This window comes from Neolamprologus brichardi, chromosome 14 (genome assembly GCF_056152115.1).
Source record: "Neolamprologus brichardi isolate AB-2024 chromosome 14, ASM5615211v1, whole genome shotgun sequence".
NCBI classification, from domain to species: domain Eukaryota; kingdom Metazoa; phylum Chordata; class Actinopteri; order Cichliformes; family Cichlidae; genus Neolamprologus; species Neolamprologus brichardi.
In genome coordinates, this window is record NC_142117.1 from 12052253 (window position 1) to 12069549 (window position 17297).

The window sequence follows — 17297 nt, forward strand, 5'->3', positions numbered from 1 at the left end:
GAAACAAAAAAGGAATGAGAGCGAGGGACAGAACTAACGCTGGGACGTGGAGGTATGAGGGGAAGGCACACAATAAGAAAAATGGAGGGAAAGATGAATGGGTAGCAAGGCTGTGGGTGGGAAAGCACAATACAGAAGCCAGAAGAAAGAGATATTTGGTCTTTTCTTGTGGCAGGAGGGGAAAAAGAGGAAGACGGTGATAGATAGGCGAGTGATGGAAAGGCAGCGGCGGCAGGAAGTGAATGTTAACAGATTAAAAGTGAGAAAGAAGGCCGAGAGACGAATGACTCCAAGAAGTGAGCGAGGAGAGGTTGGGGCTGGGGTAATTATCTCACTGTCAGACTTGCACCTCGGTGTCACCTCTGTGCATTTTGCTCCGTCAGCATTCCTGTCCAGTAATGTATTTGGGATGCTTTACAGCAAACCGCTTCGTCAAGCATCCTAGACAGGGACACCTCAAAGCTCTGGAGTTATTACGTCTCTACGCAACTTTGCACACAAAAAATACAGCGCTGCAGTTTTACTGTTTTAAAAGTTGGATTCAAAGTTTTGGGAACCCATGACAAGGACCTTGACAGCTGGCTAGCAGAGGAAACGGTATGCTTAGGCTACAGACTTTCCCTGATTGAGACAAATTCATGTGCCACTTGCCAAGGGACATAAAAGGACTGTCGTGTATATTAGCTTGAAAGACACATTTTTCCGTTACTTCGGTGTATATATAAGATAAACTACCTTGAGAAGTGGATGGAAGATTATCGTATGCCTTGGCAGTCGTTTGCATTCGTGTTTAGCGCTGGTCCTCTTGGGGTCTGTTTGGCCAACAATCACTTACAAAAATGCGACAGGCTGCAAGTTAGTCTGTGATGTTGCACTTAAACAAAACAATGCTAGTTTGTTTTTTTTAGTAGTTCTAGCCTTGTTTATACTATTTAGCATGCTAACATTTTGCAAAGTACAGTTCAGGCTTGTGAGATTGCCAGTATTTTCCATTAATCTAAATCTTTTGATAATTATAACAGCTTATCCACAGAGGAGCAAATTTCCAAACAGCCCGTACAGTTGTTGTTGACGAAAATCTAAACAAAGTAGGATGGGAGACAGGCGTGACAGCTTTTTGAGTAACAACCCTTAGGAGAATTCTCCCAAATGTCATTGATAAAATAAAAAAATAAATAAATCTGATATTGTTTCACTAATAAACTGAAGAGCTGAAATGAATGGATTAACCATCCTTGAAAAGTGAGTTTTTGTGCTTTGAGGAATTCAGTGGCACGAATAAATCACGAAGATGCAATATGGCTCGCTGACTTCTGGCAGCTTTGCTAATTGCACACTGAACTGCTCGTCTTCACTGGTGACAAACAAGGCCAGCGTCTTCAGGATTCCTCTTGTGAGGAAACTTGGTTTTTTGAGCTTCCTCTCCTGGGTGCTGTGTCCTTGAGCTTAGATGTAACTGAACGCTGCTTTATTATGGTTTTGGGATGTGGGAGAGATGACCTGGGATGTGCTGAAACTGTGTTGCAGGAACAAGACGGGCATCCTGGGATGGAGGAGCGAGAAGACCGAGACGGTGAATGGATATGAAGCAAAGGTAAGCGGTTCGCTTATCTCTCGCACTGTCCAGAGAAAGCCCAGCCACTGTTTGATATTTGATATTCAGTTTGATATTCCATGAAAGTTCACTTAACTTGAAGGATTTCATTTCCTGAATGAATAAAATTCAATTATTTCATGCTTTAAAAAAAAAACATCGATCAAGATTCAGCAGCACCTAAAAGACCAGATGGCCTCTCAAATCAAGTTAAAAAAAAATACATTACCATGTTACCTTGACCCCATTTGTTTTCTTTCTCCCCCTCGAGGGATCGATGGGTGGCAAGTGTCAGACTACCGGGCCATCTGTAACCGGTGGGTTTAAAAGCCCTTCAGATGGGCTCTACAGTAAAATACTGCTGTCTATTTTCTGCTTCATTGATTTAGAGTCGCAAACATAAAAAGACAACACATACAGAACTGCTCTACCCCTGGAAGCTTTTAGTTCTTTATTTCAGTCGTGTGTAGTCAGTGTAAACTCAGTATCAGCAGCCTGCTCAATATTTAATCAGCGCCTGATTTTTATGGTCACTGTTGAGGAATTCCCGCATTTTGCTGTGGACTAGTCGGACTGCAGACTAGCAACTAGGGTGCACAAAAATCACAGCTTTAAGGGTTTTGGTTTTGCTTTATAGCTCGTATGGTGACAAGTTGTTTTTGGAATTATTGCTACAGCTATGAGGTGGTAAAGTGTGCGTGAACAGAAAAAAGGAGTTATGTGTCTTCCTCTTTCAGGTGTATGCAGCATCCAATGTTGAGCTGATTACCAGGACCAGAACCGACCATCTGTCAGACCAGAACAAGAACAAGATAAAAGGTAAGTCACTTCATCAGGATGTCGTCACGCCTTTTTTGTTCCCCTGCAGCTGAATCTCTCCATTACGTCCTCCACGCCGTTGTAACCCGCAGTCCAAGTGCCGAGACATGTCCAATAGAAGAGTCACCGATGACTAATCCCTCTCACCTGAGCTCGATGAGATCACCCCGAGGCTGCGGCTAACAGCCCGTAAAGTTCTCTCGGTGGCTCCGTCTCATTTTCTGGTTCACATCATAAATCAAACAGGATTAGCAGGTTTCCCTCTCTCCCTGGACCGTCGCTGTCAGCCAGGATCAACCATCACGCGCTCTTCTGAGAGAGCTCCTCTCTCCCAGGTCACAATCCCCATCTGCGCTCTGCAAATATGCACGAGGAAAGTGTTCTCAGAGACTCGGTCCATTTGCCCATTTCCTTGAGCTACTTTTCATCATTTTGTTAACGCTGTTAAGAATTAAAAAAAAACCTTTAAGTGCTATCTATCTATCCTAGGAGAGGCACACACTGTATCATCAGCAGCTGTAGACAGATTAGATGACCAAAGGCTGAAATGTAGATCAGTGCTTTAAAAACCACAATATAGTGATGGACCTTTGCTCTGCTTTTAGTACGTATTCAGTTTCTGGTTTGATAAAGACAAACCGCACCACCACGTCCAAACCACACACTATCAAGCTGCTCACTTTTTTTTTTGGTGCTCAGATCTAAATGAAAAGCAGCTTTTGAGTTTCTCCACTGTGGATCTTTTAAACCCTTGTCTAATTTTCGCACTCAGTTTATTACTGCGGGGAGAAAGATCCTGGAGTTTATGATTGCAGATTTCACTTTTGGTATTTTGCAATATACAGCTTTTCAAAGTAGATGGGACTTGAACCATTAGAATCAGATTTAATTTCGATTTTTCCACCCTATTTAGTTGTTTATTCTCATTGTTCAAGAAAGAAGTTTGATTTGAAGCCAAATCTTTATCCTCATTTGTCTGTATGTGAAGTCCATTTACATACAAGGACATACCATATCTTAAAGGCCTCCAAGTACCAGTAGAGCACTTAACTCTCAGACTGCTGGCTTGTGTTGTTTTTGGGGTAGAATGGGAAGCAGAGCCCTCAGAGGTTTTTTCCTGTTAAAAGTGAGTTTTTCCTCCTCACTGTCATCAAGCACTTGCTTATAGGGAGTCATCTGATTGTTGGGGTTTCCTCTGTATTATTCTGGGCTCTTTGCCTTACATATGAAGCCCCTTGAGGTAACTGATGTTGTGATTTAGTACTATGTAAATAAAATGTAAAATAATAGAACAATTTTTTAAACCCATGTAATCCTAAAAAGTTGCCTGTGTATGGATAACTGAAAAGGTTATTTGGTGCGTCAATCATCATTTTTGAAGCACTGTTTCCTCAATAGTTAGTCAGGAGAGGGACAAGTTTCCACCTGTGTGATGTCATGGAAACGATGCAGCTCAAGACAGGGGAGGGCTTTCTTAGTCACCACCACCGAAAGTGAAGTGACCTCATTTGCAAGTCCAGGTGATGTGGAAATAAGTGCCACTCCTGCCCAAAGTGCAGCGTGAACAAGCTCACTGACAGTGTGTGGGCTGCAAACACACTCTCAGAGGAAAACAAATTATTTTGACCCAGTCTAGAGTTTGGGATGATAATCAACAACTTTTCTAAATCCATTGTAAGATGCCAGTGTTGAGTCTCTGCAGAAAACGGCTAAATTAGGTGCCAGTATATAGAAGAGGGTGTCATTTGGACACCAGGTCATTTCACCCAGTTAGGAACCTTCCTAAGCCAAAAAAAGATGATTCCACTTCACCCCACATGCTGACAGGGCCGGTCTGAGATGACAATAGAGTGGGGAAAAGGGAACACAGGCATCTACAATAAATGCGCTTTAATGTTTGACAAGCATGTTGAATGTCTTAGACTGGATTTTGGGTGATGAGCGAATGCCTCATGTGGTCCCGTAGCAGGAATTGGCTGTTAAGACCTCAAATATTCTCAAGATTCTTGTATTATCTTTTGATTTGTGTGACAAATGTGGGGTTTTTTCTCCCATTACTGCTGTGCCTGTTTCCCAGAATAATGACGGTGACATATCTCCAAAAGTGATGCCCTCGCTCTCTTTTTTTATTGGAGCACTAAAATCGTCGTCTTGAAGAAGTGCTATTCAACTGGCATCTTACATGGATGAGATAAAGAATTGAACTTTTTTCTGAGGGGGGGAAATATGTCTATGATTTAATGAACTATAGCAAAGCAGGGTGAGAGAGCCTCAGAGCAGGAAAAGGTCAAGTCGAGAGGTGGAAGTAGGAAAAGTAAGAACAATGTTGAGATTGAGGGCTTCTCGTTGTCCAGCTGTAGTCGGTAATTATTTACGTATCAGGTTCTGCTGTGAGATCTGCTGATATTTAGGCTACACCACCTTTTTTGCTTCTATTCAATTAAGCTGGCTTGCCTTGGTTTGGTTCATGCTGGCTCCTAGTAGATAAGAGTGCATTACAAAAAGCTTCATGTAATGCAATAAGGCATCCTGAGCAGAGCATTATAGAGCAAAATGACACTGTGGACAGATGCAGCGGCGATAAATGAGCCCACACAGAGGGCTGTGCAGTAATCTGAAGTAAATGTGTAAAACAAACAGGACAGCATGTATTTTGTATGGATGTGCTGGGATTATATAAGTGCATTTTTTTACTTGTTGCTGCTGCTGTGTGTCTGAGCAGGTGGGAAGACTCCACTGCAGAACTTCCTCGGGATTGCAGAACAGCACATGGGGCCTAATAACGGGGTGAGCACACACTCGATTTGAACATCGTCACATGAAACATGAACGGCAATCGGCGCTGTGACTGTCATCGCTGTTTTCAGGGACATTTCCTACCTTCTCGTGTTAGCGTTACCCCGCCCCCGACTGGATCGCCTCCTCTTCAGATGGTCAGGCAGTGTATGAATCCCGACTGTCGAGTCGACCGTGTCAACAGCAGAGGCTCCAAACTGCTCTCAGATATTGATTATGTTTTTTTAATTTGTTTCTGCTGCTGAGCACCAATGACTCATACCTCCCTGCTTCTCCTATTTCTGTATTCTGGCTCTTCACTCGCTTCCGCTCCCTGTCGCCTCTGCACATCATCATCCACACACACACACACACCCAAAAAATTGAATTTGCCATTAAGTTCTTTTGGGCAACAGATCAAATTGGTGCACAGACAATGAATGTATCCTGAGCTTGTGGCTTAGCACTGCAAAGACAAGCAAAATCGGCTATTTTACCAAACCGTAACCTTTAAAGAGGCACTTTGTCTTCTGTTTCACAATTCTTTGTTTGCCCGTAGCAGGAATGGGTGTTCCTACTTTTGACAGGTTTAGTCATGCGTCACACCGAGATAGTTATTAATGCAGCGAGCCAGCCGCTGTAATGATGAATAGTGAAATAATTTATCAATTTTTTCACAACTTCTGGCTTGAGCACGACTCCTTCAAAGAGTTGTTAAAAAATGCCAGTAGGTAAAAGGAAAGCCTTGAAATCTCTACAGAGCAGAGAATAGCAGAGAAAGTGAGTTTGAAAAGCCTCTGGTATTGATTAATAGTCCTTTGCATTCCTGCGAACAGAGTCGTTTTTCTACAGCTGTAAAAGCTTCACTATCTTGAATACGGCGACATGTTACAGCTGGATCTTTTTATTTTGTAAATTCATGTTATTCACTCCTCACTTTGCCCAGGCTCTGGTGACCCAGATGTCGTCCCCCGTGGTGACGAACCCCGCTGCGCTGACCGCCGAGGAATACTTCAACCCCAGCGCGACGACCACTCAGAGGGATATCGGCCACCCGTGCCAGCTCACAACCAAGACACAGAGGTGACACATGCCCACGGAAAAAGAACCAAAAAACCAAACCAAACATTCAGCCATGCGTAGAGCACAGTCGCCCTGAGTCGCAGAGTCGTTGTCAGAGCTGACAAAATGATGGACAGAGAAGAGCCCAGAGGAAAATCGGCCGTCCGCAGCAGCTGACCGCCGAGCTTCTGAGGTGAAAGGCAGCCAGATGACAGCGGCAGACAAACACTCAGGTTTTTACAAAGCTGGTGGAGAGTCGAGCAATTAGTGGGTTTCTGCAGTCGATCATTCAGCTCTGGCTCGATGACTCATGGCACATCATCTTCGCTCCAGCGTATTAACAAATGGAACAAAACAAAAAAGAAATGAAAGAACGCTTTCTGTGTCACTCAGGGAGCAAAAATCAAAAGAAGTGAAAATATGAACTCAGTGAGGAAAGTAAAAGCAAATAAAAGAATGATCTGAGTGTTCGGGTGTTTTTTGTAACATAGCTGATGTTATTCCGCTGCCCACAAATTGGGGTTGTTGCTCTGTGTTTTGGGTCTTTCGGACATTTCCAGTTCCATCGTTCTTCAAGCGCGTAATGAAAAGTTGCTGGACATCAGGAGGACGACGAGTCTGAGGTTGTAGAGCTGCCTCTCAATCTTGTGTTCATTCATCGGACAAATTAGAATATGAGAATCGATCGGCCTCGGCTTGAGAACGACTCAGCAGCTTGTGGACAGCCACTGTTAGCTGATGTGATCAATGTCTTTGTGCAGCTTCCTCCGGGCAAACATTTAACTGTCTGAGCAAGAGCATAAATTGCTTCAATTATGCTTTAGTCAGAAATGTATTTGCTGATATTTTATTAATTAACTCTTTCTTCCTGCCTTCTTTCTTTTCCCATACGTGTGCTCGTTCCCAGGTTTAAAGCTAAGTTGTGGCTGTGTGAGTCCCACCCTCTTTCCCTGGCAGAACAAGTGGTGCCTATCATCGATCTCATGGCGATCTCGAACGCCCTGTTCGCTAAGCTGCGTGACTTCATCACTCTGCGTTTGCCGCCTGGCTTCCCTGTCAAGATTGGTGAGCACTGTGAGATTGAGACGGACGATGGGAGGGGGCTAAGGTGTGTGCTGTTTAAATAAAGGGGGAGGGCGCAGTTATGGAAAGGTTGGAAAATGGACACACGGATTAATGGAAAGTTAAGACATGCAGAGAAAGGGTGTAAAAAAATGACCAAATTACTTATAAGATGTATCAATCATAAAAACAGAATAACTGATATGAAGGACATGTGTGTTATTGGAGGATGGGGGTGAAATTTCTCTCCTCTCCTTACAGAGATCCCTCTCTACCACATCCTGAATGCCAGGATCACCTTTAGTAACCTGAATGGCTGTGAGGAGGGAGCCGGTGTCCGTGCTGACAACGAAGTGGTGGTGGAGGGCGAAAGACAGAGGGACACCCCGAGGACAGACACCCCTTCTCCGGGCAGCGACTCGTCCAGCGTCTCCAGCTCTAGTTCCACCAGTAAGCGCCACAGCTGTAGAATGTCTGTAGATGCTTTTTCTTTTACCGCTCCACAAAAAAATGTTATATTCTTTTTAAACATCAGCGTAATTTATTATATGTATATTTTGTGTTAATAACGTAAGTCTGCAAAATATTGTCACCAAATCGTTGAACTAAATTGAGGCGAGTACACCACATGCCCCCTTTTAGACACACCCCTGCGTGGGACTTATAATCCTGCAGCAAGTTATCAGATTTAAAGATCATAACAAACTGTAGTCATTGGTTTATCTGCATAGAGACATATTTTACGTTAATGTCTGTAGCTTTATTGGACAGCATATAAAATGGATTTAACTACCATGACGTAATTCTCTCGTGTCTCCTTTAGATGTCTTCCAGATGAGCGTTTAGTTTTTAGTTAGTGACTGAGCCCATAAACTCATCAGGAAAGTGTTTGCTGTGGTCAGGGCACAAAGCTGTTTTCGCCTACACTTCTATAGTAGTGGACGTTTTTTTTTTTGCAACCACAGCTGTCGCCATCTGGTGGCCTTTAGATAGAGTGCAGGTTTTCAGGCGTGTATGCATTGGCTTCATTGTTCCAACCCAGAAGCTGCGTCTATCAGTTATACTGCTGCTGCGTAAGGCAAACAGCAGTGGTGACTAATACAGCCACACTCCTGACTTTGAACCTAAAAAAAACATCCAGTCCAGTGCATCTGACATAGAAACCGCCTGCCTTTACTTTGCTATTTCTGGCAATGGGATACAACACCTCTGACTAACCAGTGTTTGCTGGGTGTTAATTACAAATACTCTAATTATACACTTTGGAAATTTCAGCTAATACACATTACTGTGCAAAGGTCTTGAGGCAATCCTCATGTCTTGATATGTTTCTAGGAAAATGGGAAGTAGGTGCAGCGATTTGCATGGACACGTGCACAAAAATAACAACAGAGTTTCTACAATTCCAACGAGCTTCAAAGTCAATATTTGCTGTGATCACCTTTATTCTTCAACACAGCCTGAACTCTCTTCGGAAGGTTTCTTTACGTAGTCTTCAGGAATACTTCTCCAGGCTTCTTGTCGGACATTTAAAGCTCTTTTCTGTGAAGATGATCCCACACTCTCTCAGTAATGTTGTGGTCTGGGCTTTGGGACGCCAGTGCATGATCAACATTGTGTGTTTTTCTATCCAGGTATGATTTTACTGCATTGGAAGTGTGTTTGGGATCACCTTCACGCTGAAAAAAATGAAGCTATGCCAGTCAAATGCTTTTTGAAAGAATCCCAACACCACTTAAATGAATCTCCAGATTATGACATCGTGTTTTACAGATGGCTGTGCCTCTTTCTCGATCTTCTTCAGACATACTGATGATGATTTGAAGCAAACATTTCAAATCTGGGTTCATCACTCCATAAGACCCGTTGCCACTGATTCTAAGTGTAATTTAGCATACCTCAGCCTTTTCTTCCCACGTACGACCACTGAGACCAGTCTCCTAGTAACAAAGTGTCTAATGTTACAATATAAAATTAGCTCTTATTGATTGTTATGTGTAGACACAACACGGATTCATACTTTGGGTTTTTGAGTTTGAATGATTCATTGGTGAGTATTTAGTGGCTAATGTCTCTGAAAATAGTCAGGTGCAAAAGTAGACTTTATTACAGGCTTTGAGTCAATAGACTGAGGTTTTGCCTCAATAGGTGACACATGTAAATCTGCAAATATGAAGTGTTTCCTGCCAGATTTGTCTACTTTCTCCCAAACTTCTGCTGAGTGACAGGCTGACACTTGTGCAATATCTGTTAATTCAAGGGTTTAAGTCTCCTCGTGCTTTCTTTTACTCAGAAAAAAAACCTCTTGTGTTTTTCCGCTCCTCTCCTTTAGCCTCCTTTACTGCCAGATAACACTCATTCCCATCTCTTGCCCTTTGCCTTCCCCCCCGTGTGCTGCAGTGTCCTGTCGAGCCAGCGAGATTCCCCCGTGTGTGTTTGAGGCCCCACCTGGATACACCATGCTAGGAGGCAAACAGAGAGACAGCATGAGGGAGGAGGAGGAGGATCTGCTGCAGTTTGCCATACAGCAGAGCCTGCTGGAGGCTGGCTCCGAATACGATCAGGTGGCTTCAATGTGAAACTCCTGAGAGATCATCTTTTCTCTTCTGCAGGGAGCTTAAATCAGAGCTTAACTGGCTATTAGCTAAATCAAACTGCTTCATATGTTTTGCTCAGGCTACACGTGCACAGTTAGCAATGATCCAGATAGCATAGTGGTTTAAAAAGCAAACTGCCCCTGAGATAAAACTAGACTACAGCAGGGTTCCTATTTGTAACTGAAGACTCTCAGTCTAGCTGGCTTTTATTACAGTTACATTGGCGGTCATTATCAGGTTGGAAGCTAAGGTTAATGTTACACTTCATCATTTTTGATGGTGCTGTAGAGGTTGGGTGTATTCCCCGCATCCTATAAAGAGCAGCTGATTGTAGCCTACACATAGTGAATGAACCTGTGTCAGCATACTGGAAACGCTACACTGTGGATGAGCTGAACATATTTATGTTTTAATCAAGCCCACAGACTAGCTAATGGATGACTTGGATGATGCTTAGGCAGTGCAGTTGCACGTTATGAAGTTCATAATTTATTAATTTATACAAAACAGTTCAATTTTTGATTCCTATGGGGCGCTCAAGTTCATGTACCATTAATTCTTATTCTTCTCTGTCATTGGGTTGCCCAAATTGTACTAAAGGCTCAAAAAGTGTACCCTACACCATTGCACCAAGAGTAGCTGGAACCATTGTTGTCCAGTACTGTGTGTTCAGAGATGCTCTTCTGTGGCCTTTGGTGCCGTTCAATCAGCTAGCTCAAAGCAGTCAGGCCATAAACAAGGCATTTTTACCCAAATCTCAGACCATTCTCTTTAAACAGCAGAGATGTTTTTGTGGGGAAATCCCAGCAGATGAGCAGTTTCTGAAACGCTCAGACCAGCATGTCTCGCACCATCAACAATGACACATTTAAAGTTCCTTAAATCATCGTTCTTCCTCATTCTAATGCTCAATTTAAACTTCAGAGGATCATCTCGGCCGGGTCTGCCCAAATTCAGTCGCAGCCATGTAATCGGCTGATGAGACGTTTGCATTAAGAAGCACTTGTGTGCTTGTATATCTTTAGCAGCCTCTGAGGTGCATCTCTGCTGCAGAGAGATTCTGTTCAGATGAAACAATAGAAAATAACTCTCATGCTCTTATGAAAGGTTCGCCAAACTGATGTTTTGCAATGTGTCTCGTTATGTGTTCCAATCATGTTAAATCTGATATGTCACACACAAATTCTGTGTCTGTTTAAACAGTAGACAGTGGAGATGCGGCTTTCCCATACTAATATGGTGCTGACGCATTACTGTAATTAATGGCAGCGGAGTATGACATATCTGCGTGTATATTTCTATGAGCAGGCACAGGGAGCAAATGTGGAAAGTATTCTCCCTGCTTTTAAATTATACAGCGCAAATGGCAGCAATAAATTTAACCATAAGTCAAGCAAGACCAGACAAATATACGCAGCGAAGGAGGGAAAAAGTGAGCTGTTTTGAAAATAAAAAAACAATCAGTGCTGAAGTAAAATCAGTAAGTAGAATAAATTGGCTCTGATGTGTGGCGCACGCTGCCTGAGGATCGGCGCTGTTTAAAATCCCAGAGATCCTCGGTCCTGATAGCCCTTGGCCTTGTTCCAGACGTTACAGAAAGTGAGGTATAAATAGGCTCTGTGAGACAGGTCGGAGAACATCCTCTGAGTTTTCTTAGCTGAAATACACAAGGGGAAGGAGCAGAGGAGGCAAGGGCACGGTTGCAGCTTAGGATTTGTGCTGCAGTTTGTGCTCTCGTCTCCAGCAGCCGTACTGAGCGCTTCCACCGCTGCGCTGCTGAGAAAGGTGACACTTTTAATTACTGCTCTAATACCGAAGTAGGACAGGTGTTAAAGGATCGCCCCGCCGACACACCATGTTTTACAGAATTAACTGCTGTACAAATCTAGCTTACACTGTATGCTGTCATCTTCTAAAAAACAGCTTTTGTTCACAGCTTCCATATATTTCTGTGACAGTGTGAAGCTGAATTTGAAACTTGAACATCTATATTTAACAAGTGCTTCTCATCTTTATTAATCACTGGTAGCATTAAAACTGTGCGTGGACTTGAGTAGGACCGCAGCCAGGATCGATCATTTAGTTTACGACCAAGGCAGCTGGCTGCGTCTCTACCATACGTTAACAGGAAGCTGCTTACAGGGAACGAGGATGCGTTTGTTTTGCATGCACCGCTTCCTGCAGCGCTCCTTCACTGACTTCCTGTGCCGCCTTCTCTTTTGTGTGCCCAGGTGACCATCTGGGAGGCGCTGACCAACAGCAAGCCGGGGACTCACCCTCTGTCCTGCGACCCGAGTCGTGTCGAGAGGTCAGAATGAAAGCCTTTGTTTTATTTTGGGGGATTTTCAATGACTCCCACGTGTTTGAGTTAAAGCTCTTTGTTATCAGGGACTTTGTTAGAAAGTCTGATAAAAGCGTCAGTGAATGAAAGAGAGCGGGACTTTCGTTGTCAGCAGCGAGGGGAAAAAAGCCCCCGCATAAATCTCCTTGAGTGCCAGGATGAAGGCGATTATATCCTGCCATCCCTCCACTGCATTGTCTCTGACTTCCTCTCAGCTCTCTTGTGTGTTGTTAATCTTCAGCGTCTCGCACTCCTCTGTGAATTTTTTTTTCCTGTGGTTCTTTCCTCCCATACTTGACTCACATCCTGTATTCCTGTCCCATTCCCTGCTCTATTCTCTTATCCATCCTGCTATTCTCCCCCTCTCCTATCTGCTATCTGAGCTCCTGTGTGTGTGTGTGTGTGTGTGTGTGTGTGTGTGTGTGTGTGTGTGTGTGTGTGTGTGTGTGTGTGTGTGTGTGTGTTTGCAGAGAGGGGGTGTTGGTGGGAGGATGAGAGAGTTGAGAGAGTTTCCTGCTTTCTCAGTTGACAGTGCTGTAGTTGACTTTAGCCTCTGTTATCTTTAGACAGTGTTTCTCTCTGGGTGCATTCCCTGTTTGCAGATGGCTGGTTGGATTCACAGACTGTCCTATTCTCTTTGTCACTGCCTCCTCCCCAAGTCTTGCCATAGCAGTGTTTACTCGAGTTCTAACCTGAGGGGAAAGTGTTGGACCTATAGACCGAAACCAAGAGAAAGTTGCAAAGCTGTAAAAATAAGAACAGAATGCAATCTCATAAACCCAAATGTTACTGTAGAACACAGAAAATATGTCAGATATGGAAAAAATAAGCTAACATCTCAGCAGAGTGGAGGCAGATTGGCTCAGTGGAAGCGGGACTGATCACTAGAGCAGTGCTGTCGGCATCAAGTCTGACAGCGTGGGAAAGAGGAAGTGATGTAAATAACAGTCACCAGCAGTCAGACACCCAGGAAAGCAGGCGGATCGTCCTTGATGAACTTAAGCATACGTCTGATTTCTAAATGCAGTGCTGCCCGAGGGCCCAAAATCATGGGCCAGTACTGCTTTTCTGCTTTATCCAGAATTTTGGCAAATTGGTGAACGTCTTTACTCATGAGAAACGCTGCCTGTCTTTTTCTACCCAGCCGTCTTACTGACCTGTTACCCAGTTAAACTAATCAGTTGCAAAATGTCCCTCCAGCTGTTTCTTTTTAGCATCACTTAACGTTTTTGGGATGTGTTGCTGTGGGGCATCAAGTTCCACATGAGCTAATACTTTTCTAAAGCAGTAAAATGTTTAACCGTTTGACATGTTTTCTGTGTTCCACTATAAATAAAGTTAGTGTCTATGAGATTTTCCCAAATCAATTTCCCAAATTGTATTTTATTTGATGCTTTTTTTGGGCATTGGGGTTGCAGAGAGAAATGCTTGGGTGTAGTGTCCTCAGAATGACTTAGCTGGAAAAAAAAGACAGTGACAGCTTAAATGCTTGACTCCAAGATTTCTGTGTCCATCTTTTATATACAGTCTGTGGTAAAAACAGGTTTTTTTTTAGTATTTCGTGATAGAACCGAGCACAGTTACGCATGTCTCGCTGTGTCTCTTCTGAAGCCTTTGTCACAACTTGTTTTTAAATAAAGCGTTTACTAAGACTCCACAATGTAGTCTGCAGCTAATTTGAGTCGATAATAGCTTTCTCCCACCGTTCATCAAATCTGCAGAATGACAGACGGTAATAAATGGAATCAGGACGAGACAGATCCAGGTTTAAGTTCCGGTGAAGCGTTAGATTAAAAGACAAAGCAAAGCGTCACGATGGAAAGATAAACAGCAATCAGAGGAGATTCTCATAACCTGGCAACCCAGACCTCATTCATTATTAATGCATTGTGACTCACAGTGAAAGCATTACTGACTTATCCTTATTATAAATGATGCCTACTGTGCGCCCACTGAGGAGCTTTTTAAACCCGTGTTTCCTCGCCCCTGTACGCAGCACCCCCCAGCACAAGCCCCGCCCCCCCACCAGCCTTTGCTCCACCCCCTCCAAGAAGAAGCCGACCACCTGCAGCTATGACGAGCAGCTGCGTATCGCCATGGAGATCTCAGCCCGGGAGCAGCAGGAGGCGGAGTTTCGGCAGCAGCAGGAGGAAGAGGAGCTGCAGCGCATCATCCAGCTGTCACTCATGGAGAAATGAGCCCCTCACCCCACACCCTCCCTCTGAACCAGGCGGTCCTGCCAGGGTGGGGGGTCTGGACTGAGGGGAGGTGGGTGGAAAAGGGCAGGTGTCCACTTAAAATCTTGGAAATTTAAAAAGAAAACCATCTTAGAGGTAACATCTGACCTGGCCGTCCCTCTCCTTGCTTCAGCCAGACCCTTTTCCCATGAAGCCATGAGGTGGTTGCGTCTGCCCGGCTTCACAAAGCCAGAGACGGACGCACGCCTGGTCTCTCTTCTGCCACATTGGCACTTTCTCGACAAGTGCCAGTTTACAACCAACGACACATCCGGTACAGTTTAACAGGAACTCCGTCTCGAATTAATGATTTCTTGGGGGGTGTTTTGCAAGCGTGCGTGTTTGTCTGTGCGCGTGTGTGTGTGCGTTTAAAACAAACCAGCTCAACGCACAGAAGGTCAATAAGGTCAACTAAACAGTTCTCCTAAATGTAGTGTGTCAGGCCAACTCACTGCTCCAGCACCTAATGCACACTCACGCCACGCTCCCGTCATCACTGAGCGCGTGTGGTTTTCAGTTCTGACTGCATCGAAGAGCGCAGCGGCGTGGAGAACGCCTTCCTCATTTGAAGGCCGATAAATAATCAGACTTCCTCAGTTTTTAATGAAAATTTTTAAAATGATGGACTAATGTGTTTCTTCTTCTTCCTTTTTTTTTGATTTGCACAAAATCCAGATGTACTGTACTTGTGGGTGAAGCACATATATGACTGTTAATGGATGTTTGAGTTTGAGCACAAAGTTTAAAACAAAAAAGAAACCCAGGCCGGGGTCTAGTTTTAAACCCTGACGCCGGGCTTTGCAAGGAGCACAATAATGATGAGACTCCCAGATGAACACTAAGTGTGTACTAACTATACTGTATGTGAAGTAGAGCATTTATTAATAAAAACAGTAACAGGAATAAAGGTTTGTATGTGGATTGTGGGTTAGAGAAGAGTTTTCTCTGTAAATTTGCTTTTTCTCACCTTTCATGAGCTGATGGTTGTTTGTTTTTGTTTTTTTGTGAGTGTGTTTCTGTGCATTATAATATTTCAGCATGGTCTGCACCCAATGGAAGGGGTGGGGGTCTTTTGTGACCTACGGCAAGTTTCACTGAGCAAAGGTTTTTTTAAAAGCTGAAAACTAAAATCCAGTGTAAAATCAACCCTCAAATGTTTTCTTAGAAATTGGCAGAGTGCAAATGTAGATGAGCTCTGAGGGACTTGTTTTGTTTTTGTGTGGAGGATGACGAGAGCAGGGACACCTTATGCTCTGTTTTTTTTTTTTAAATTAAGTGAGAAATGTAAAACTTTCACACTCCAGTATCAGCACAAACTGAGGATACCACCTTCTCTTTTCCTTCTGTAATTCATGGTTCTAAGCTTTCCCGGTTGGGTTAAGAAGTAAAAAAATGCTCATTTTGTTTTTTACTTTTTGAAAAAATGTTGCAAAACGTTAAAAAAAAGCGCGGTGTTTTCATGACGTATGCTGGGAAGTGAATTGACATGATTTAAATAAAGGAAAATCTTTTTTTTTTTTTGGAGAGCAATGTACAAATGTGTTATTTGATTTTTTTTTCTTAAGCCTTTCAAATGCTCTGTAAATCCCTTCACCACACACACACGCAACAGTTCTTCCACTGTTAAGTTCGTTTCCGTGGTCCTCTCCAGTGGAGGACGGTGACAAAAGCAATTTATTTCACGCGAGATTGGGGAATGCTGCGGCGTCTGTCAGCACCAGAGAGAGCTCATCTGTTTTTAGCAGCTGCCACCTTCATCATCGTCCCTGTGACATGGATTCCCAGAGCTGAAGAAGTCTGATCCAACTGGGTTGTTGTTTTTTTGTTTGGCTTAAGTTATTTTAGGCTTACGAGGGAGAAAAAACGGGGAGCAAATTAGAGGCTGTAAAACCTCCAAGAAACAGCACTCAGGACAGAGAAAAAAAAACAGCAGTGCGCATTATGAAAAATACCAGGACTGTGGAAGGCACCGAGCTGCAAGCCTGTGTGAAACGAATTTGCAAAGAGCTGCTGATATAAGTCGCGCTCAGAGCATCAGTATGCAAAGAGGAAGGATGCCAATCTCAGCCTTTCTCCTCTTCTGCTCCACTGATTTTTATTCCCTCTCCTCATGATAAACACACACACACACACACACACACACACACTCGTATTTTATTTGAAAATCCTTCTGCTGTGTCTGCTGAGATGGATTTAATTGGTGAAAACGTCAGGGGATCTCAGCTTTTCCTCTTGATTCACTTAAACCACCAAAGAGTCTTTTGGTCTTCATATATGGAGCCTGTGAGTTTTGATGTCTTAGTTATCTCCAGCATCTCTTTTTTAAAAAGCAGATTCAGTCCTTTAATGTCAGTCTGTGCCTCGTGTCTGTGTGTGGGTCTCTCAGCAGGGGCTCCCGTGGCCTACATCTCAGTATTTAATTACCCACATGAAACAGTAGGTAAAATGTCAGCCTGAAATAAGCTGCGCTGAACACTGATGGAGATCATTTCCCACTGGAGTTGGCACTGACGTGCTTAAAAGATCGGTTAGTTGTAGTTAAAAACGAGAGGTAAAATGTATTTCTGTTAAGGATGTGCTTTTCAGTCATTAGAAAAGAAAAGCTTGGTAGTGGCAATACCCGATGTCATGAAATCCAGTTTTAGTGTGTGGATCAGCCTGTCCAGCAGGTGGCGGTACATTTAAAAGCTGGCCTCATTTCTTCGCCTTACATGGGAGTGGCTAAAAACAAAAACTAAGGAGTCACTACAGTTAAAACAAACTCACCACCTTTATTTACTGCTAAAGCAATTAAGTAATAATAATAATAA

At 43.5% G+C, this 17297-nt stretch overlaps 1 protein-coding gene across 2 annotated transcripts in view; it reads left to right on the plus strand.

Moving 5' to 3' along the window:
* The window catches only part of ankrd13b (ankyrin repeat domain 13B), a 40014-nt gene extending 24001 nt beyond the window's left edge, over positions 1-16013 (plus strand). For both annotated transcript variants that reach the window (XM_006803908.3, XM_006803909.3), the window contains exons 8-16: positions 1528-1594; positions 2332-2413; positions 5136-5200; positions 6135-6271; positions 7158-7315; positions 7574-7762; positions 9713-9876; positions 12141-12217; positions 14247-16013. In XM_006803908.3, coding sequence (XP_006803971.2) covers positions 1528-1594; positions 2332-2413; positions 5136-5200; positions 6135-6271; positions 7158-7315; positions 7574-7762; positions 9713-9876; positions 12141-12217; positions 14247-14448 — 1141 coding nt within the window. In that variant the 3' untranslated portion in view covers positions 14449-16013. The remainder of the gene's footprint in view (positions 1-1527; positions 1595-2331; positions 2414-5135; positions 5201-6134; positions 6272-7157; positions 7316-7573; positions 7763-9712; positions 9877-12140; positions 12218-14246) is intronic.
* Positions 16014-17297: the final 1284 nt, after the last annotated feature.